This window comes from Ciona intestinalis, chromosome 9 (genome assembly GCF_000224145.3).
Source record: "Ciona intestinalis chromosome 9, KH, whole genome shotgun sequence".
Taxonomy (NCBI): Eukaryota; Metazoa; Chordata; class Ascidiacea; order Phlebobranchia; family Cionidae; genus Ciona; species Ciona intestinalis.
Window position 1 is genome coordinate 1619094 of NC_020174.2, and position 21383 is coordinate 1640476.

Below are 21383 nucleotides of genomic sequence, written 5' to 3' on the forward strand. Positions count from 1 at the left end.
AATATCTCTCACGAGTATATATTTAAGTACCTGTAATTCAAAAATCCCCTGAAGACTATTTGCTGCTTGAACTGCTTTTTAAACCACACTAAAAGGGAGAGCGTATCCACACATAACAAACAAAAAAATCTACATATCTAGAAATGTATTTCCGTGACAGCCACAAATTCAAGCGACCGAAGTAACGCCTGGCAATTCATTAGCACTAGTGTTACGAATCCATTACTTTTGTTGCATGTTACCGTGCATTGTTACGTTATGGAAATTTAAAGAAAATGCTCCGTACTAAACTACGAAATGCCATCTTCTCTGTAATGTTCCAAATCTAGAATGTGTAGCTCATTGAAGAAGAGATTTCAATTCGTTCCTTGCCTGTTCAGTTTTCCCTGACTGCCGTCTGTTTTTGCTTCAAATCGAACCTAGCGAAGTTGATTAATGTACATAAAAGCGTTTATTGGCGAAGCTGATTACAGTACATAAAAGCTCTTAACTACTAAAGGAGAACATATAAAATTGGATCACATTTTAAAATAACAATCATTCCTTGTATATACAACAATTTTTTGTGAAAGTGTTATTCAACTAGCTTACTTACCAACGCCCCATTACCTTTAGTTTCATTTTACAGTACAATATGTGGATGCATTTTTTCACAGAATAATTTAACATTTTATTAACTAGGCTTGCATGTTTTCTTAAAAGGTATTCCAGTAAGAAAGATTTAGCATATTTCAATGTAACATTAGTGCTCTATTATAGTTACAGATGTAGGTGTTATTAGTTTATGAAGTGTAAGTAAGAAGATACTTTGGATAAGCACTAGCATCTTTGAAAACTACATATATTGTTGGAGAGGCCATGTTATCAACAACACTGTCATAGAGCTGGGATTTATTGGAAGCAGTTTGCCGTGGTGGAGGAGCAATTAGGTTTTGATTTCCCAGACAATATTCTCCCGTTACTACATCAGCAAGAAACATTTTGCACTGATTTCCCATGTTGGGGTTTGGTGCTGCATATCTACTCGAGTAAGTTGCATTTAAAGCAAAGTACACCCCTTTTCCATAAACAGTGGCTGTTGAAAGAAAATAATGCATGAATGGTAAGCCATAATTTATCATAATATTTTGTTAAATAAAAATTGTTATGGGTACATAAAAAATTGTTGGAATAACCACAATGTATAGAGTTTTAAAACTTTTATTAGATATGATTTAAACATTTTGAGTTATATGCTTTAAAGGTATATAAGTATTTTAAACGCTTTATTAGATAGGGTTTAAGCATTTTAAAGTTATATGCCCAACTCTTCAACTTTTCCAAAAAGTATTTTCGACTAATACATAAATTAATTGCAAAAACCACCAAGCTTGAGTCAGATAGTGGACTATTGTAAAATCCGTTTTAGGTAGAGTCCGTATAAAAACATGAGTTGTTTCATGTCGCTTATGGAAATCACATAGCACACAGCAAATGGGGCTAAATTGACCATAGACATAATATAAATATGTACATATATAGCTAGATTTATTCTATTCTATGTTTTTAATACAAATACGGGTTGCATATTAATGAAAACAAATTTTTAAGTAGTTGTGTAGATTTTTTAAAGTTTAAAAGTGACTTGCAGTTTTTGAGTTCTATGAATAAACTGCGACTAATATGTTTAAAAATTCCTGTCGCTACAGTAAACAATCGGCGAAATTAGCCCCATTTGGTTGCCCTATAAGATTTCTATGGTGATGAAATAACTCATATTTATATACGAACTCCGTTTAGGCATACCATTTGCCCCAGCAAAGTTTCGATCAAATCCTTGCACATAAATTTTTTCTGAAACATCGAACTGTGTTCCATGAAACAGTTCCTTTACAACTTCCATTTGAACGTTGTCTTTCTTCATTCGTGATTCCACTTCATTTTTCTTTGCAACAAATTGCTTGTACTGTGACTTGTGCTGAATCCTCTCCAACTGTTTAACGAGTATAATGGTTTTAGAGTGATATGCTACATCTACATGTATATGTATTTCATTTTTTACATACAGAAACTACTCGTGGTGGCAATTGTTGACGGTGGGCAAACAAAAATGGTCCACTTGCATTGAATTTGCTCATAACCCGATTGTACTCTACTGTACCAGGTTTTATGAGAACTTTAATCATTCCTTCATCCTTCATAGGCTCCCAATTGCTTGGCACATCTAAAATATAAAAATGTTAGAACGCGTTGTCTGTTGTAAAGTCACAACTCACAAACATAGGCACTTAAAATGGATGCAAGTATGCGTACATGCCTTGGTAAAAATCAGGGTACCCATGCCATGAGTACCCAGTATAAATGCATAAACAATTTAATATGTCACAGAAATGTCTTAAAATAAACACTAGGCTATACAGTAGTGATAGTGCAATGATCAGCCTATTTTCAAACTACAGCTAATAATGTGACAACTAGCAAATAAAGTTACACATAGAAAAATTGTTCATGCTTTTGCTTAAATATTAGACATATACATATACCCTTATCTTTTAAAACTTATGGGAATCTCGACTTTTTAACAGTTAGGCGCTTATAAGTATAACCAATATACTATAAACAGTTAATAATTAACAGAAATGTATTAGTTTCTGGTTCTTGCCATCATTTTTTTCTCTTCTTGTAACCTCGGTTCCTGCTTTTGATTGAACATATTCAGCTGTATAGTTTGAAAAATCGACTTGAATTTGTTGCCCATCTCGTGTCATTACAGTTTTTTTTCCAGTTTTGTCCAACTGTAATAGTATGGAAGAATATGTTTTGTTTTCTTCTATGAAGTAAGGATCTGGTCACTCTGGTGCTCGTGCTACAAAAACGTAACAGGCAAAATTCAAGTACAACCAACTGTATAATAAATAGCTATATATTTTGCCTAGATGACATTGTCAGCTTTAAATAGAGTGACAAATAGAGCAAGATATTGATTTTATTTGAACAAGAGACTGATGATGCCATTTAGGCAAAATATATTTCTCTTTTTTATTACGCAATTTGTTGAACTTGGTTTTTGTCTGTTACGTTTTCGTAACACCAGATCCTTACTGCATTTCTTTACACAAGAATAGTTCCATTCAGCTTTGCAGAATTTAATACAGTTACTACCAAGAAGTAATAGTATTTATTAAATAACAAACCCCATATGCTTTTTCTAGAGCAGCATTGTTTCGGTTGCTGAATTTGATAATAGTTTTGGTACTAGGGTCCACATACTCCCATGACACATATCTTGAGCAAGTCTCCCCTTCTTTAAAAGCTCTGATAATCTCAAGTCCTGCATGTTTTGCATTGAGAACATTCTTTTCCATACCTTTAATTACATATCTTTTTATATACCTGAAATAATAGAAACCAGTTTATTGCATCAGTTTTAAACCTAAAATCTTATACCACTAGGGATTAAAAGAGTACTGTGTATATTTTTTTAACTTTATATTACTAATAGGAGTACAGTCACATACGCGTTGCTGACATCCTTAATTTCCACGTTGAATTTGTGTTCAAGTGCCATAATCTCTTTTTTATCTTCATCTTCAAGACGTGCAATTGCTTCATCTTCCAGTGGTTGGCTCGCAGAGTTATCTTTGACATGAGCAATTATTTCTCTTTTTGCCTTTGAAAATATTTACAGATCAGTGTTACAAACTAGAAGCAGCATTGGCTTATTTAAAGGACATACCTCTTCTACGTTAGACCTTTTATCCGAACAAAAGAAAAATGATATCTGTTTCTTTGGATCAAGTTCAGCCATTTGTTCTTCGGGTTCCACCCCAGTAAATGCACTCCACATATTTCCCAACAAACCTATTCACACAATTCATTAGTTTTTCTTTATATGTGTAAAACTGCAATACAGATAGAACACTTGCTTACCTTTTAATCCCCCCCTTTGTTTTACATCAGCAAACAGACCTTTACGAAACTCAGCTACCATGCTCTGTTGAAAGATCACTACTTTAATTGTGTTCAAGTTTGCTGGAGTGTTTGAATCCACATATTCTTTGATGGCACCACGGATACACTGTGCAACTTTCGTACCTCCAATACGTAGATTTCCTTAAGTAAATTATTTTTAAAATTATACGTCTAAAATGTTTCTTCCTATAACAAATAACATACCTGTACCAAGGGCAGGAATGGCTAGTGTGGCTAGCCCTAGCATATCCGCTGTTTTAAACACTTCCAGTAAAACTGTAGCAATCTGCTTTATATCATTAGGCGTAACAATATGAAAAACATAACGGCATGGCAGATTTCCTCCAGAAGTTACGCGAAGTGTTGGTGTATTCCAATGTCCTTGCTGGTTTCTGCACTCATGAAGTATTGATTGCCCTCCATTTTTAAGTATGGCTTTGGACACCATACCTGAGAATATAGAAAAACATGTTTTTGTTTCAATGGTGGTTTGAGCCTCTTACTGTTTAATATTAGAGCACAACCGATTATCGGTTTGCTGATATATCGGCCGCATTTTTAGTGATTTACCAATTATCGGCAAGAGCATAAATTGGCCAATATTATCGTCGCTAAGTAACCAGACGGCCAGCAACGTGCGTATGTAAGAATTAATGAAGAGCACAACTTTGTTCATAAGCGTAAACTTATTCATATACCTAATTCAACTTGTTAACAATCTAACGTATTAAACTAGGTCAAAGTGTCTGATGATGCGTCCACCGCATGTCATGTTTATCAGGGGTGTGTAACGTCGAGGTTACTTTAGGTCACTTATGGTCTTTTTAAGTGTCAACATGATACACAAATAAACTGCATTAGCTGATAAATATAATGTTTGTTAAATGTAGGGGAGTTAAATTTATTTGAAAACGACTACAAATTAACCAATTAAGTAATTACAAGTTCACTAATAACTAATTAATAATAATTAAGCCTGTTGGATGATTTTATTAGCTATATCAGATTTTTCAGTTTTAATCAGTCAAGTTTTTAGGTGCATTAAAATATCGGTAATCGGGGAAATTTACAAAATAACTGTATCGGTTTGAAAAAAGCAATATTGGTCAGGCTCTATTTAATGTTCTATTTACATTTATTCATCTTACTGTCAATTATTTAGCTCTTACCCTGAGTTAAATCAAAATGCGGATTAGTACTGTTAACTATCGCATCAGAGTTGTCACGTGTAAGGTCCCCTTGGCTCACCGAGATGGAAATACTCCCAAGTGTGAGTGTGTCACTTTGACTGATGGCTTCTTTTTGCTACAAGCCAGTTAAAGTTGTGTCAGTGGAATTACCCTAATCATAATCATTATCAATTCTTACCACTACCACCACTTGATTTTTTACAGGGGAAACTTTAAGAATTGCGCTTTGTTCGTCTTCGACTACTTTTAATGCACCAAGTGCATTAACAAAGTCTTTTAGAATGGAATCTGATGTCATTTCAACAAAATCCACCTAAAACAGCACATGTCTTTTTTGTCAGTTTTTATTATTAAATAGCTTGCATCTTACCTGGTTGATGCTGCTATTTCTGTTTTGTGTAAAATAATCCAGAACTGTGTTGACAATGAGTGGAATGCAAACAGATGGATCTCCACCAAACACACCACAACTTATTGCAGGTATGGCAATTGAATTAAGTTGTTGTTTTTCCGCCTCTTCCATGGAATAGTTGATGCATGACTGAAGATAACTGCAACACATGCTGTGACTATGGTCAGACCACCTGTAAAAATAAGGCAAATTATTACCAATCAAAGATATATTTTGCCACAAATTATATATCATACCTTGGGCCTACAGCATGGATAATGAAATTGCAGCTTTTTAATTTTCCCGCTCCAGTAATTGCTGCATCACCAGGAAACAATTTTCCTTGGTTTCCAATCACTGCGTGCATCTCTTGCTGTATCTTTTCTCCTCCTAAATATTTTTTACTTAAGTAAATATCAAACAATGACATGAAAAAATGTGTCACCTATTTTCTGAATTGCGCCAGAGATACCTCCAGGAAGAAGGTCTAGTTGAGGGTTGGAAGCATTCATGATTGCATCACATTTATGTTTTGTAATGTCAGTTTTCAAAACATTGATGGTTGCTCTGCAGTTAGGAACTTGAACTGAAATCATTGGCTTGATCTGTTAAATGTTGAAGGTAAATATTTAATTGTTGGTCATAAATTGGTGATTTTACCGGTGAAGCAGCTTCTTTATCAGTGTTGTCGTTTTCTTTTTCATGCTTTACTGGTTCAGGGTTGGTTTCAATCACACAGCTAGTTTTTCGTTCGGTGTCTCTTAAAAATCTTTTTCCCTGTTGACTTCTGAAGTGTTCTGGCATCCCAGGATCATGAATGTTCCATTTTAACTCAACATACTTTTCTAGTTGCTTAGAGATCATTTTTTTGGCTAAGGAGTGAAATAAAATAAGATCAATGTTTCTGTTCGCACAAAAAATCTAAAGGCAATGGTAGCAGCATCAAGCCTAGAGTCAGGCATGTTGCCCGCTGCATCCTGTGCCAGACTTTTGACATTTAAATTTTACTCTGGAACAACATATGTAAAAATATACCTTCTGTTACACCACTCTTCTTTCCTTCTAAACAAATGTCAGTTGCTTCAGATTTTTGAAACTTTGTATCCATTCCTAAGATTTTGTGCTGGGTGTCTTTATCAAACTCAATAAAATATCTTTGAGCCAGATGGGAGGCTTCAATCGTAACTGTCCGCAATTCATTGTTTTCAAGAAAATCCAAAAATTTTAGTTTTCCTTCATTGACATTTGCTGTTAATCCAGATATTGTCACCACTTTTGCTTGTTTCTGTAAAGATCGGAAGTTATATTGTAAAATTGTTGTTTTGCATTCTATTCACAATTTTGTTATGTAGTTGTTTGTTAAGAGAAGATTAAATCAATTTTTTTGGTCGTCATACATGTGAAGTTTCAAAACATTATTTTCAGGATGTAAAGGATCAATTTTGGTAGTGTTATTGAAAATTTACTTTTATTTTTGGCTTTATTTTCTACTTCTACACAACTAAGTCTTACATCCAGAAAAATTCGTCTAGATCCCATTGCACAAAGTTGTTGCTGTTGGTTTTTCCATTCAGTAGTGCTCAGTGCATTTATCTGAGTAGGTCGATCAACTGAAATCTGAGTACTTGTTATTAGTTTCTTGACAATGGCAACTGCATCTTTGTAACACTCCTCCTTATGATAATACAACACAATGTCATCATCTTTCAAGTGCAGGGATGCTGTAGAATAAAAAGATTAGAACCAAATGTAACAAAGAGTGGGGCTTTATTACCTCCTACACCCTTTTCTTCAAATTTGGCTTGTATGATAGCTCGTATATTCATTCCAGATTCTGATTCTAAAAGTTCCCTGTTAAGTTCCGCTTCAAGATATTTTCGTTCCATATCTCTGATGTCTTTAACCTTCTTTTCTTCCAAAGACTAGATTAAACAAACATGTATTTGTAGCGATGTGCTTTAACTTTAGTATGACTATGTAATGTTAGAATATCTCACTTGTAGCTGCATTAGTGTGTCAGTTATAGCAGGTTGTAAATGCTCAATTGGACCAATGTACTCCAAAGTATGTGCTGCTTTTATTGCTTTGACCTTGACTTTTCCTTTCTGCTCGGAAGCAATCTTTTCAAGGCAACCAGTTTCCATTAGTTTTCTATAAGAAGAAAGTAAAAGTATCCTGAATATGCATTACAAAACAGGTCATTTTAATAACTAAAAGAATATTCATTAGTTTAATTATCTTAGGAAGTTGGATAACTTTGTCTTTACTGTGTGTGGCTTTTAAAAGCTGTGCAATGGGTGTCACCAAAGTGTTTGTATGCCAAATATTACCTACCGAAAGTCTCTTTGTTTAAACTTCTGGGTCTGTGATTTTACTTTAGTTAGGCTGTGTAATATTTGCTGTGCTCTCTTCACATCATTAGCAACACCAATCATTTGCAGACGACCAGATTTCCATCTGGATGAATGTAGACATTAGTATGGTCGGGAGCTGGGCACACTTGGTTAGCGCGTGCCTTCAAGCCAGAGATAATGGGTTCAAGGCTGGTTGCTGCTACCGTTGTTGTGAGCGTATGTGTCTTTAGGGCAAGAAACTTAACTGCAATTGCTATATATATATAAAAACTTCCCGAAAAACAGTCACCCTCAAAGTTACATTTGTGGTAACTAGTATGCTGACACAAGATGAATGAAACAGATCATAACAACTGTTATTTTCCCGCCACACAAGGATAAAGATCATAACAACATGACTGTAATACATTAACTAAAAGAACATTGACCTTATAAAGACACTAACTGTGCCTTCCTCGCTTGGCAGTTCAATAAATTCTTCATCACTTCTCCAGTTGTTCCTTTCTCTTAATTGGGACAATTTTTGAGCATCAAATATCATGTCTTCCATGGCAAAACTATCAAAAAAGTTTTCCAACTTTCGCCGGCATTCTTTCTCAAATTCATTGGCTGGAATCATCTGTACAACAAATTGTGTTACTGTAACTATTGTTTTGTTAATGTATAAAATATGTCTTGCTCTATAATACTCATAGTAATATCGTCATTTTCATTATTGTATAATTGTTTATTATTATGGTCTTATCTGAGCGTTATGGCAGATCACCTGGTTAGGTTTAGGTGTCACAACAATCCCAGTAAGCTTCTGTTGTTTATTAAACTGGCATTTTACATCTGCAAACTTGTCAAACATATTTTCAAAGCTTGAATAATGAGGTTGACTGTTTTTTATGAAATCCATGGCTTCTGGTAGTTTTGGGATAAAGGTGATCGACTTATTCTGTTCCATGTTTTGGGGATTCAGTTTTGCTGGAACTGAAAGTGCTGAATGATTTACAAGGTTTAACATCTTTTATGTTATAGTATGTATAAAAAACGGTGTCTTAATATACCTGGTGTAGGTGTAGGTGTTGGCTTGGTTTCCTTATTTGGTGAAAACACATCAGGTTTTAGATTCAGGTGGTCATTAAAAAGACAGTGGTAGTAAAATCCAACTTTGGTGGGAATTTTGTTGATCACAAAATCTTTTTCTGACCAAGTTTGCACAACACGTTCGGCAACTGTGGAAAAATAGAACTTCTATTTATTTGTATCATGGAATAATTGTAAAAACTGTACAGAAATTTTGATATTGGCAATACTTAAGTATTTACTATCATAAATTATATGTTTTTAATGTTACCTTTAGTTTAACTTACCATAGCACTCTGCAAAATGTATAAGAGCCACTTTGTCCCCACATCTTTGAACAAGGGTCACTTCTCCACCTTTTGATCGTTTAAAACTCTCCATGTTCAGTCGAATTGCATCATTACTCAGGGATTTTATATTTCCGCGAATTTGAATGCAGTTGGTGCTTGTTACAAGCTTTGTCTAGAGTAAAAAAGTGTTTTAAATTCTGTGTTTAAAGTAGTTTTTTTAGCAAATTTAAATACCTTTATATATTGTTCGTTTAACTTTTCTTGTTCAATATTTCCTGTCAATTTCTGTAAATCTATTAAAAGAAACAAGTAATATAAATTCATCAAGTACTAATAGTCTCTGGTGCATTCATGAAAATCTTGCTTACCCATTGATTCAGAATACACAACCATATACTGCCCATCTTTGTGACCTTTAATAATATGCTGTGGACCTCTTTCACGTGGTTTGTCACAATTTTCCAAAAACAACATTACTGTGTCTTGCATGGTGCCCTCTGGAACATTCTGAAATTAAAACTATGTAAGTTTACAAACCTTCACTATACTTTGGATAGTTTTCTCAAATATGTATTTATATTTTAGATTTCCACATCATTAATTTTCAAAAGACGAGTGTTCTTACCACATTTCTATTCAAAATCATAAGAAGCATCACCGTACCTCAAGTATAACTTTGTTTGTGCTCAAACCAGGAACAGTACGAAGGTGAGTGGGCATGCTTTTATCGCTTAAACTTTGCTTTTTCTCCGCCACCTTTTCTGCCACTGTATCAATTAATTTAAAAACAGAATTAAATAGGTCATATATAGGCTAAATAATTGCCGAATCAAAAGAGATTTCATATCAGTAATAGGTTTTACTGTGTTAAAGAAAATGAGCAGTAAAAGCAGGTGGCATTGTTATAATAACAAAAACAAAAGCATTTTTAAACAGATCTGTCTCACAAAGAGCTTTTTAACTGCAAAATTTTATCAATGTTTGGATTTTTTCCTGCTATTAATTTTTAATTTATTTTTTAAGTAACTACAAAACTTAAGCCTTCAACAAATAACCTGCATCATCCTCATATTGTATGAGCATTCCATCCACCATTCTTATCATGTTTTTGATCTTGTCACCTCCTGAACGCTTTTTATTTTCAAAGTAGAGTTTAAGAACATGTTTGTCTCTTGCTTCGGTTGATTTGGCAAGTACAACACACCTGGTTTGTTGCTCTATTAATAAACAGCTACAACTGGTGCATATATGCACTTACTTTGTACCAGGAGCTATCGGCATTCTTCCATATTGTTCTACCAAGGAAGACCATGTGTAAGGTGCATTGGCATCACTCACCACAATATCAGGTTCCATTGATCTTGCTTGCTCTATATTTACAGTAGAATTTAGCACCAAGCCACTATTTTTTCAAAATCTTATAGCTGAAAATTTCAAGTTTTCTTTAATCTAAAAATACTTATATGGAACCACCAATTGAATGGAGGTTTCTATATTCTATAATCTAAATGACACTTTCTGTACACAATAGACAATACACAGTTTGTTACTTGGTGATATGCAGCATTCTACAGTTACATTTGGCAACTTACAAGATCTAATTATAGGGACCCAATCAAACAAGTATAGCAATGAATCCTATCTTACCTTCTTGGGCCCGACCATCCTGAAGCACACAACACATAAGTAGATGTGTTTTGCCACCGAATGTTACTCTCACGCCTTTTTCAACAAAGGCAGTTGCATCTATAAAAAATAGCAAATAAAGAAAAACAAAGAAAACTTGGTTAAAATTTAATTACTTCTTACTCTTACTTAGCTAGCAAGTATGGAAGGTATTTTAGGTGCCATACCTTGTAAATTAGGAAACATGATTTCGAAAACTTTTTTCCCATCGTCATCTTTCTTTGCATTAATGTTAATTGAATCGTTTCCTACTGATTGCTTGAGCTGAGTTTTTAACTTGAAATCATTAATGCCTGGAGGGACATTTTTCACCTCGACCCGTGTCCGAACAGGCCTTTCCATAATTAATGCTGTACCAATATGTGTGAAACTTAGTTTGATGTCAACGTTGATCGTATAAACTTTTTTCCAGCAAAACTTTAGCTAGAGTGAAATTCTATTTGTAAAGCTGTTTTATACAAAACATAGAGTAAGTCTAATGGTAATGCTACGTTTTAAACTGCATAAAAAATGCTATTCTTAAACGTTGCAATATCTAGTCAACACAAGTACGCCTACAACGCAGAATTCACGTATATTTTAAAACTTTCTAAGATGAGGACGAATCTAATTCGTAACTTATTATAAAGCGCTGAAGTATACCCGGTCCCTGCCGTCAAATAAAACTCTTTGTTTAGTTCCGCTTTCATTGTTTGTCATGTAGCGCTGTGGTGAACGATACTGAAGATTTTACAACGGTGATTCCCCAGATTATGTCACTCGGGGATTTTGTTTGCCCATACGTCACACTCGCAACACAAAGGGCGCGTCTGGCTCTGCCTTGATGTTTTATAGTCCCACAATCACAAGCAATTTGTAACTTTCTTATTCCAGAGTATCATGTAACAACAACAAAAACCTAAAATTTACGCATTTATTGCCAATACGAATTATACTACTTTATAAATACTGTTAATGTTAACGGTAAAAAGTATATTTCGCGCATGAAAAGCTATCTATTTACAAACGCAAAATCAGCTAATGGATTACAGAATAAGTTACAACGTAACAACAAGCATTAATGATGAACGGTTTGTATACTTTACCATCACTGTGTAAACGCGCATGTTTACAACGCACACATAATGATCAGCGACGTGAAGAAATTTGGCGTCCGAATGATTTTATTAACTTATTGATTTGCGCTACGTTAAGGTGAAGTGGGTTAATTTAAATTACAGAAGCATATCGAAGACTACAGTAATGTAACACTTTTAGTTCTTCATTTGTGATGTATTATGTGTACGTGAGCAAGTATTTGGGATATGCACTTGCGTCTTTAAAAACCACATATATAGAAGGCGTGTTTAAGCTGTTAACAACACTGTCGTAAAGATCGGCTTTGCTTGAAGAATTCGGTTTAACAGGAGGGGTAATAAGGTTGCTGGTTCCAACACAATATTCCCCAGTCACCACATCTGCAAGAAACATTCTCCTGTGCTGATTTGCATCTGGTCTGGCATATCCATGCGAGTATTGGCCGTTCAAAGCAAAGTAGACTCCCTTTCCATATGCATGTGCTAAAATATAAAATATAATAAAGGACCTATAAAGCGGAGCATCACGTTACTGTCAAGGTGTCAACTATGATTAGTCAGTCATAATCATAACAGAAAACAATTTATTTCTAATTGTGGCTTATACTATTTCTTTGGCACTAATAAAGGGTTTATGAGTTACTGGTTAACCATTCTTTTTGTCCATTCTGTGGCCAAATGTTTTGCCTTCTGTAATTTGTTAAAACTTCTTACCACCGTTCTAGTTCCCTATTGTATGCAGCGTGTCTGAGCACGAAGTGTATATCTCGTTGTACAGCACATATACAAGAGAGAAGGAGCAAATGATTAATGAGAAATCAAAACTTCATTCCTACCATTTGCACTTCCAGCGAATCCTCTGTCGAAACCTTGTGTAAAGATTTTGCTTGCTACGTCTGCTGAAGTTCCATGGTACAGCTCACGAACTGCAGGTTGTTGGTTTATAATTCCAGAAGCTGTCATTTTGTTTGTAACCTCTTGTTTTTTAGCAACAAATTGCTTGTATTGGGAAGTGTGTTGTATTCTTTCAAGCTGTGGAATCATAATTGTACATAGAGGTGAAAGCCATTTTTATACACATCTTAAAATTCTTCAAAAATTAGTACTCACAGAAATAACAGTGTTATGAAACTTTCCCCCTGCTCCATATTGTGTCATCACTCTCTGGTACTCCGAAGTGTTTACCGGCACCAATACTTTATCTAAATGCTTGTCTCCCATTGGTGACCAATGAGAAGGTAAACCTATGATGAAATAAAACGTAATATCCATGTTTCATGACCTTACATATAAAATACACTGGATAGAACAGTTTAAATACATGCAAGTCACCACATGAAATGCTATTATTAAGATTAAAACAAGCACAAACTTTCTTCCGACTTATTCCGCCTCATAATCTCAGTTGTGTGTCCAGAATTTATAAATTTCCCTGTCATATCTTTAAAAGTAACCGTCATCTGTTTTCCTTTTCCAAGTGATACTGTACATTTGCTTGAGGAATCAGTCTGTAAATAAATTCAGTCTCAAAAGCATGATTATCAATTATGTCACATACACAAAACAAAGCACAAAAGTTCTTGAACAAAATATGATAGGTTGGTTGCACTTACTTTAAAAGTATTTTCTAATTGCAAATTTGCTTTCTTGGAAAACCCAACCATGCCTTTGTTTTGACCAACATACTCCCATGTAACATATTGTGAGACATTTTCTGCCTCCTGAAACTCTCTTATTATACCCATGCATTCTATCTTGGCTTGTAGGGTCTTCTCATGCAACCCTTTTATCACGAGTCTCTTTAAGTGTCTGTATTAACAACATGGTCAATACCATTCAATGTAAATTATAGATTGCCAATGTTATGGATGTTGCCCAATGCATACAATAAGCTTAGTTAAGTTGCTGGTACATATCTAAGTTTCCACTGTAACTTACTTAGTGCTTGAGTTGGTGATTTTTACATTCAAGTTCTTCTCCAAGTCTTTTATTTCTTTCCGTTCCTCTTCACCCAACTTACCAATGACATCATCATCAATAAAGCAAACATCCGTTACTTCTTGTACATGAGCTGTTATTGCCTGCTGTGCCTAAAAAAAGTTTAAGCTTAGTTAAACCAATCTTTCTCTTTGGAGTATTGGACAATATTCTACCACTACTAGAAAACATGCTAATAAATGGATTCTAATTCTATACATTACCTCATTAACATTGGACTTTTCAGTTGCACAAAATGTGATGGAAACTGAGTTACCAAACTCTTCCAAGTCAACAGAACTTTCTTTGCTGGAGCCTCCATACAACATAGACTTCATGTAGTTTACACCTAGTAAGGTTAAAGTAAAACAGTGATGGAAATAATAAGGTGATAAAATATATGATCTACCTTTTTGCAAAATACCCGGTTCTTCACTTGTTGATGCATTTGTCCCTTGAGTTGGTGACCATGGCCTAAACAGCTCTGTGTGGAAATCCTGCATCATGTTTTGCTGGAAGACAACCACCTTAACAGTTTTCAGGTGGGAGGGATTGTGGTTGGCAGTGTAATATACTATCCCGGTACGAATGTATTGCGCAACTTTTGATGGAGATATGTTTAAATTTCCTAAAAGTAGTGTCTTTATTACAATGGTATTCCTTTAAATCTATATTTATATAGCAATAGCAAGTTGCTCTACTTTACTACACTTTCAACCGGCTTATATGTGGCTTTGAAGAGAGTGCTCCAAGTATGCGACACACACTAAAAAGGAATTCAGCCACCCCACCTGTCCCAATAGCTGGAAGAGCAACAACTGACTTGTGTAGTGCATCCACAGTTTCAAGTATCAGTGACACCACCTGTTCAATCTGCATCTGATTAACAGGTACCACCACATGAATGATTTGTTTACACTTCAACTTTCCACCATCTGTTATTCTCATATTAGGCTTATTCAATGGGTGATTATTCTGGGTACACTGTTGACTAATCACATTTCCTCCTTTCTTCAAAATTTGAGGAGACACTTTACCTTGTAATTGTAATAAAATAACATGTTTACTTATCCAACACCACAGTGTGTGTGTTTTAACAAAATGTTTAAATACACAGACCCAAGTCTAGTAGTGTAAACCTACCATTTCTAAGATCAAAGTTTGAGTTTGTACTGTTGACAATTACATCTGATGAATCCTGTGTTATATCCCCGTTGCATAATTCAACATTTAGACTTCCAATCCTTGTGTTATCCGAATGTGCTGACTGTGCCTTCTATACAAGTTCAAAAATGTTACAACAAGCAGCATCGTCATAACCACTCGAAATTTGTTTTTATAAAGATGGAAGTTACAGTGGAATGACAGTTATTTTTAAATGTTAGCAGTTAAAAAAGTTTTCAAACTCCATGGATGAACCTTTATAAAAAGTGTGACCTTTACACTAAACAAACATATATCAAATTACTTTTTTCTTTGATGACTTTGAAGAATGAGGTGCAGCTTGTGTGTAAGACTGCTCTTCCTGTTGATCTGTATTACTTGCTGGATATTTCTTTACTTCCTCCATGAAACAGTTGATCACGTCATCCTTAGAGTTCTCAATCAGATCAACCTTAAAAAAAAAGAAAACCTCAATTTCTTAACTAGCAAAACATTAAAGAAATGCTAACCATGGTAACTTTGGACTTATTTCCGGTGAAATATTGTTGTATTGTTTCAACAATCAAGCGAATGCAAACACTAGGCACTCCACCATAAATCCCACAACTGACAGCTGGTATTGCTACTGATGCAAGCTTGTGCTTATCTGCTTCCACTAAAGCACCATGAACGCATGCTTTCAAATAGTTGCAGTTATTCGAATGCGATGACTTTTTCCAGCTGAAAAAGCATAAGAATAAAAATAAATACTGGTGTTTTTGTATTGTCCATCAAACTGTAGTAGGCAGATATGCTATTTCGTATCATTAGTGACCACCATGTTCTTGTATTTAATTAGCAACTTTTTTTAAAAAATGTTGCTTTAAATTTAGAAAAAAATATGTTTTTTACTCTGGGCCAACGACATGAATAATCCTCTTGCAGTTCCTAAGACTTCCAGAAGTTGTTGATCTGACATCACCAGGAAGGAACATTCCTATATTCTGTTGTCTCAGTTTATCAAGCTCACCTTTGATGCTTGCACCACCTATAGTTATATTGTATATATGTTGACTATATTCTAGCTAGTAGCATTGGTTAGTGATTGGTTGCTTAATACATTGTAAACACCATATCATGCTTATATTGAAACTGGTGTTTGTCAATCAAATGTAACGAACCTTTATGAAGAATATTTCCGGACACACCACCCTCTCGCAACTCTAGCATATCGTTGGAGGCATTTATAAAAGCTCCGCACTTATGTTCTGTGATGTCAGCTTTAAACACTCTAATATTAACATTAGATTTTGGAAGTTGCACACATGCTTTAGGTTTGGCAGATGTAGGAATCTAAAATTGTGAAAAAATCTGTATATTATATTCAGTAAGTTTTAAATAAAAAGGATTCTCTGTGTCCATCTACAGCATACCAAATTTTCAAAAAATCCCATTTTACAAGTTAACAAAACAGTACAACACGTAATAAAGCATTGCGGTTATAACAGATTGCCCATTTCAACAGTTTACACACAATAAAGTTACATCACAAATTATTTACCACGACTGGTGTTGCTGCAACCTTCTTTGAAACTTCATCTTCACTAGCATTAAGAACAATGCAACACTTGGTATCTCTCTCTGTCTGTTCCACAAACTTCTTAGCCTTGGTAGTTTTGAAGTATTCAGGAATTCCTGGATCTCTTAAAACCAATGGTGACATTTGCACATAACCTTTTAAACGATCACGGACAAGAGGATCCGCTGTAGTAAAAGATAAAGAGCGATTATAATACACTCATGTACCGGGAAAACATATGGCAACAATATTAAGGGAATTGACATGAATGAATATTACATTGATAAAAAACCATATTTATTTATATAAAACCCATTTAAACTGTTAACAGTTCTGAAACAAACTTTATAATGTGTTTTGTTTTGACTTCTCAAATTACAATAAGACTGTTTCAACTCACCTTTTTCTACTTGTGCTTTATTGCCCTCAATATGAACTCCATTCATAGATCCATCATCCAGTGTAGTTACATTATACTTGATGCCTTGTAATTGCTGCTTCACAATATCATCAAACTCCATGAAAACTCGAAGTCTCAACTTCGTAGATTTGATCTCAACCTCTCGAACACAATTCTCATCAATGCAGTTCATCAACTCTGTCCTGGCTTCATCCAGGGTGGACGCCACACCAGCAATTATAACGTGTTTATCCTGCAAGCACAAGGCACACCCAATATCAGATGAAAAGAAATGTAAGTTTTAAGTTCGTATTTGAAAAATTTTTAAATAAAACAAATGAATTAAAATAAAAAAAATGTTGCTTGTCAACCTAAGTTCTGGTTGTCTGTTAGGAGGGAATTTTACAAAATTGCATTACTGCAAAACCGGTGTAAGATTTAGAATATTTAAATTCGCCAGTAAGCAATGATTGTACTTGACTGCATTAAAATGCAGCTTTGGGGTGATGGACCAACCCAGGCCTACATTTCTGGTCTCCTGACAGGTCTCCCCATTAAACCCCTCCTGTGTCTTATGTACAATATATAACATACTTACGTCCATGAATATAGATCTTGAGCCAGTTGCACAAATATTTTCTTCCATTCTCTTCCACTCTTTAGTATTGATAGCATCCATTTCACGGTCAGTTAGTTTTACTGATCTTGAAGATATCAAGGTTTCCAAAGTAGATATCGCATTCTTGTGCTCGTTTTCGTGAAAGTAACTCAAAACCACTTCATCATTATTCTTCAGGCTTATTGAAGCTGTAAAACAGTTTTTTCTTACCTCGGTTAATAAAAAAAATTTCTAACGATAAAAGGTAAAAAATGAGATAATTACAATAATACTATAAAGCAGAAAATTCTGGTTATTAAAGCTGTGGATAATAAAGGAAAAATGTCACTTTGCAAATAAATATTGTTTATTCAATCTTGTTAACTTAATGACATAAAGATTTTCTGTAATCTTCATTAACTTTTCACAAAGTCCTGTTTTACCTTTAATTTTCTTTTCTTGAAATTTAGCTTGCACCAAAGCTCGAATATTAATGCTGTTTGTATTTGTAGATTCATGCTGAAGCTGCATAAGCAAATATTGCCTCTGATGTTTTCCGAGCTTCTTCAAAACATCCTCTTCTATATTCTGATATAGAAACACAAGGTATTAGTCATTTTTAAAAAACAAGTGGAAAACTGTATTTATTGTTTGTAAAGTTCTCATTAGGATAAAACGATTTGGCAAAAAAACACTCTGTTTTAAGATTGCAAAACAAAAGAATCAAACAAAAGAAATTTTAGTCTGTTACAAAAACCTGTGCAAATTGATAGATTTGCATTTTGCCAGCACTGATGTCTTCTTGGGTTCCAAACAGTTTAAGTTGATGAGAATCATACTCCGGTGTTATAGAGAGATGTGGATATATTTGTTTCATTTCCTCCAAGCAACCAGTTTCAACAACAGCCCTGGTAAATATAATTGTGCGTGTTGTTAAAAGCATCAAGTACAAAGGTTGCTTAAAGTTTGTGTTACTTTTAATGCTGTGTTGATTATAACAAACCTAAAGATTCTTTCTTTTAAAGACATAACCTGGCTCTCTGCATGTGTCAAATTAACCAGTATCTGTCTTGCATTTTCAACATTCTCAACAGAGCCAATGATCTGCACAATAGGAGGTATCCATCTATAAAAATAAAGACTAAGTACTTTCACTTTGTTATTACATGGTGTGTTAAGTCAAAGAGAATCTTTGGACCGAAAATAATTTTAATGGCCAACAAAGTTTCTATATAAAAACAGTAAGGAAAGCATTGTGATATTGTTAGCAATAAAAGTAGCTTTACCGTAAAAGTACTTTGATATTCTCTCCACTTGATTTCAAGGTAACATATTTATCTTTTGCTTTCCAGTTGTTTCGTTTTCTTAAATCAGCAAGCTTAGTTTCATCAAAGTGAGCTTCAAGCATGGTAAATTGAGCAAAGAAGGAATCAAGTGCAACATTATACTTTTTTTCAACTTCACTCTGTGACTTCTGTGGGACAGTTGGGTGCAAGTTTGTAATCATTTACATTAGATTTATTACTTGGTTGTGGTTTGTTAAGCTTAGTTCAAAACATACTTCTCTTGTTTTAAATACATGCACATAATGCAGCGCTATAAAGCAAGATAGATAGTGATGGCTGCCCACTATGACTTACCTGGTCTTCTTTTGGTGTCACAATAATCCCACACAGTTTCTGATCCTTAAATTCACATTTGACATCAGCCATTCCTTCCAGAACCTTCTCAAATTTGTCAAACTGTTCCTGGTTGTGCTTCAGGTATTCAACTACTTCTGGACACTTTGGTGTGTACCTAAACACTTGTTTACCCCCTTCTCTATGTTGCTCATCAATTTCACCTAAAACGTGTAAACTGTTGTTACAATTTATCTTTCAGTTTTACTAGATGGCTGCAAACTATATTATATTTTATGTCTAAATGCATACGCAATAGTGTTAAACAAAAAGTAAAATAACATAGTATTATAAAAAAATATTATTAATATGATATGCAAGGGTGATAGCCCATAAATACCTTCTGATTGTTCAGAAACGAGTGATGCTTTATTGGATCCAACGTACAAGTGGAGTTTTGAAAAGCAATGGTAATATAGACTCACTGTGACAGGTACTTTACTGATAACCATTTGTTGATCAGACCAACTCTGGACAACACGTTCTGCCACTGAGAGGTATATTAACTAGGTTAAATATCTGTGACATGTTATTTTGTTGCAAAACATGGAAATTTACAGTTGTGCTATGAAGTAGTAGTTTATTTATTTTAATAATTCCATTAAAGAAACATAGAACTGTAAGTATGTATGTGTTTTCTTTTTTTTGAGTGATTCTGTTTTAGACTAGGTTTCTAAGCTAGTTTAAATCAGTAATTTTAGCTTAAATATGTTTCAAAGGTAAAGCATACAAGTAATCCATGAGCTGTTACTGTTGGACAAAGAGAGTAAACAAGACAACGTTTTTTGTTGACTGTAAGCAAACATGAGACAGCAGTACCATAGCACTCTGCAAAGCAGACGAGAGCAATATTGTCCCCACATCTTTGAACAAGGGTCACTTCTCCACCTTTTGATCGTCTAAAATTCTCCATGTTCAGTCGAATTGCATCATTACTCAGAGATTTTATTTCCCCGCAAATTTTTATGCAGTTGGTGCCAGGGAGAAGGTGTGCCTATGATATATTAATTGTTATAAATCATAACTTTTCTATGACAACTTTTAATCTCCATTGTATTTTTTTATGTTTTTATTTACAGTTACATAATCTACATATTACTAATAGTATGGCATAACCAGTATATAGTTACTATGATAGTATAGTTACTTAATACATTAATAGTTGACCATACTTTGAGCTGTTGACCTTCAAGTAGTTTTTGCCGAACCTTACTTGCCAGTCTTTCCATGTCTAAAAAGCAGAGTTCTAATGTATTGCAAGTACCAATAAAATATGATTCATGAATGAATGAATGAAACTTACTTTATCCTCGCGTGGCCGGAAAACGACAGTCGTTATCACACGGGTTTAACACCTCGTGCCAGCATACGAGTTACCATGTATGTTACTTTGTGGGTAATTATTTTTTTTGGATTTTTTCTTTTTTTTATGTATGGCCGATAATTTGGACAACCCATTAGTAACCACTGGGTTGGAGCAATTGCCATTAAGTGTCTTGCCCAAGGACACATACGCCCACAATGGTAGCAGCATCGAGCCTTGAACCCATTACTCTGGGTTACAGGCAGGCGCGCTAACCAACTGTGCTATGGCGCTGTACTTAACTGTTAAGAACTTATAGGGTTCACTCAGATCTACCTGTATGCCTCGTGGGTCGTGGACAAACCCGGTACCGAGATGTGTATGTCCGCAGTGTCGTGGGGGTACCAAGTGTGATTCCATACGCACATGGAATGACACTTTATCACAAATGAAAGAAGCTTTGCAAACACACAGTGTAAGTAACTTTTTGTAAATCTTCAATCATATATTTAGGAGGAATGTTCACAACTGCTTATCATTTACTCAAAGACTTGCCATAGTAACCAAACATGTTTATAAATCATTACTTATGATTTTTACATCTCATTTTGTGGAACTTTTTCAGTTATACATGACTCTTGGTTATAAAATATACAATGTATGGATTGACAGATGTTGTATTTGCTCTTTCATTG

General features: G+C 34.6%; 2 protein-coding genes and 1 long non-coding RNA gene across 8 annotated transcripts in view; 1 reads left to right on the forward strand and 2 right to left on the reverse strand.

The window, feature by feature from the left end:
- Positions 1–432: 432 nt before the first annotated feature.
- Positions 433–11379, reverse strand: LOC100178570 (poly [ADP-ribose] polymerase 14). Its single transcript, XM_018813381.2, has 31 exons — positions 11101–11379; positions 10895–10993; positions 10506–10617; positions 10303–10451; positions 9911–10014; positions 9616–9754; positions 9482–9540; positions 9245–9419; positions 8939–9106; positions 8653–8870; positions 8315–8505; positions 7867–7989; positions 7530–7683; positions 7307–7454; positions 7045–7253; positions 6568–6817; positions 6193–6404; positions 5978–6137; positions 5790–5922; positions 5512–5725; positions 5320–5454; positions 5121–5256; positions 4156–4401; positions 3910–4092; positions 3716–3840; positions 3498–3649; positions 3174–3372; positions 2642–2774; positions 2046–2203; positions 1786–1972; positions 433–1075 (listed from the first exon to the last, which is right to left on the reverse strand). The coding sequence occupies exons 1-31, from the start codon at positions 11273–11275 to the stop codon at positions 783–785; spliced, it is 5139 nt and encodes a 1712-aa protein (XP_018668926.1). The 5' UTR covers positions 11276–11379; the 3' UTR covers positions 433–782.
- LOC108949776 lies at positions 984–20237 on the forward strand. 6 transcript variants are annotated; one of them, XR_003396183.1, is made up of 11 exons: positions 1014–1102; positions 9628–9770; positions 9833–9955; positions 17157–17402; positions 18219–18312; positions 18496–18617; positions 18732–18824; positions 19059–19201; positions 19428–19495; positions 19741–19882; positions 20105–20237. It is a non-coding gene; the product is annotated as an uncharacterized LOC108949776 (long non-coding RNA). The 6 variants fall into 6 exon arrangements; XR_003396187.1 differs by lacking the exon at positions 9628–9770 and having other exon boundaries at positions 984–1102; XR_003396185.1 differs by lacking the exon at positions 1014–1102 and having other exon boundaries at positions 9678–9770; positions 18480–18617.
- Positions 11833–21383, reverse strand: part of LOC108949775 (poly [ADP-ribose] polymerase 14) — an 11716-nt gene continuing 2165 nt past the window's right edge. Inside the window, exons 7-31 of the mRNA XM_018813380.2 lie at positions 20558–20616; positions 20205–20379; positions 19726–19875; positions 19347–19549; positions 18993–19180; positions 18710–18832; positions 18464–18614; positions 18150–18294; positions 17707–17915; positions 17109–17361; positions 16691–16893; positions 16311–16482; positions 16042–16177; positions 15660–15870; positions 15455–15601; positions 15130–15262; positions 14778–15023; positions 14396–14614; positions 14211–14335; positions 13948–14099; positions 13623–13818; positions 13382–13517; positions 13120–13253; positions 12846–13041; positions 11833–12492 (exon numbers count right to left, since the gene is read on the reverse strand). Of these exons, the coding sequence (XP_018668925.1) occupies positions 12209–12492; positions 12846–13041; positions 13120–13253; positions 13382–13517; positions 13623–13818; positions 13948–14099; positions 14211–14335; positions 14396–14614; positions 14778–15023; positions 15130–15262; positions 15455–15601; positions 15660–15870; positions 16042–16177; positions 16311–16482; positions 16691–16893; positions 17109–17361; positions 17707–17915; positions 18150–18294; positions 18464–18614; positions 18710–18832; positions 18993–19180; positions 19347–19549; positions 19726–19875; positions 20205–20379; positions 20558–20616 (4346 nt within the window). The 3' untranslated portion in view covers positions 11833–12208. The remainder of the gene's footprint in view (positions 12493–12845; positions 13042–13119; positions 13254–13381; positions 13518–13622; positions 13819–13947; positions 14100–14210; positions 14336–14395; positions 14615–14777; positions 15024–15129; positions 15263–15454; positions 15602–15659; positions 15871–16041; positions 16178–16310; positions 16483–16690; positions 16894–17108; positions 17362–17706; positions 17916–18149; positions 18295–18463; positions 18615–18709; positions 18833–18992; positions 19181–19346; positions 19550–19725; positions 19876–20204; positions 20380–20557; positions 20617–21383) is intronic.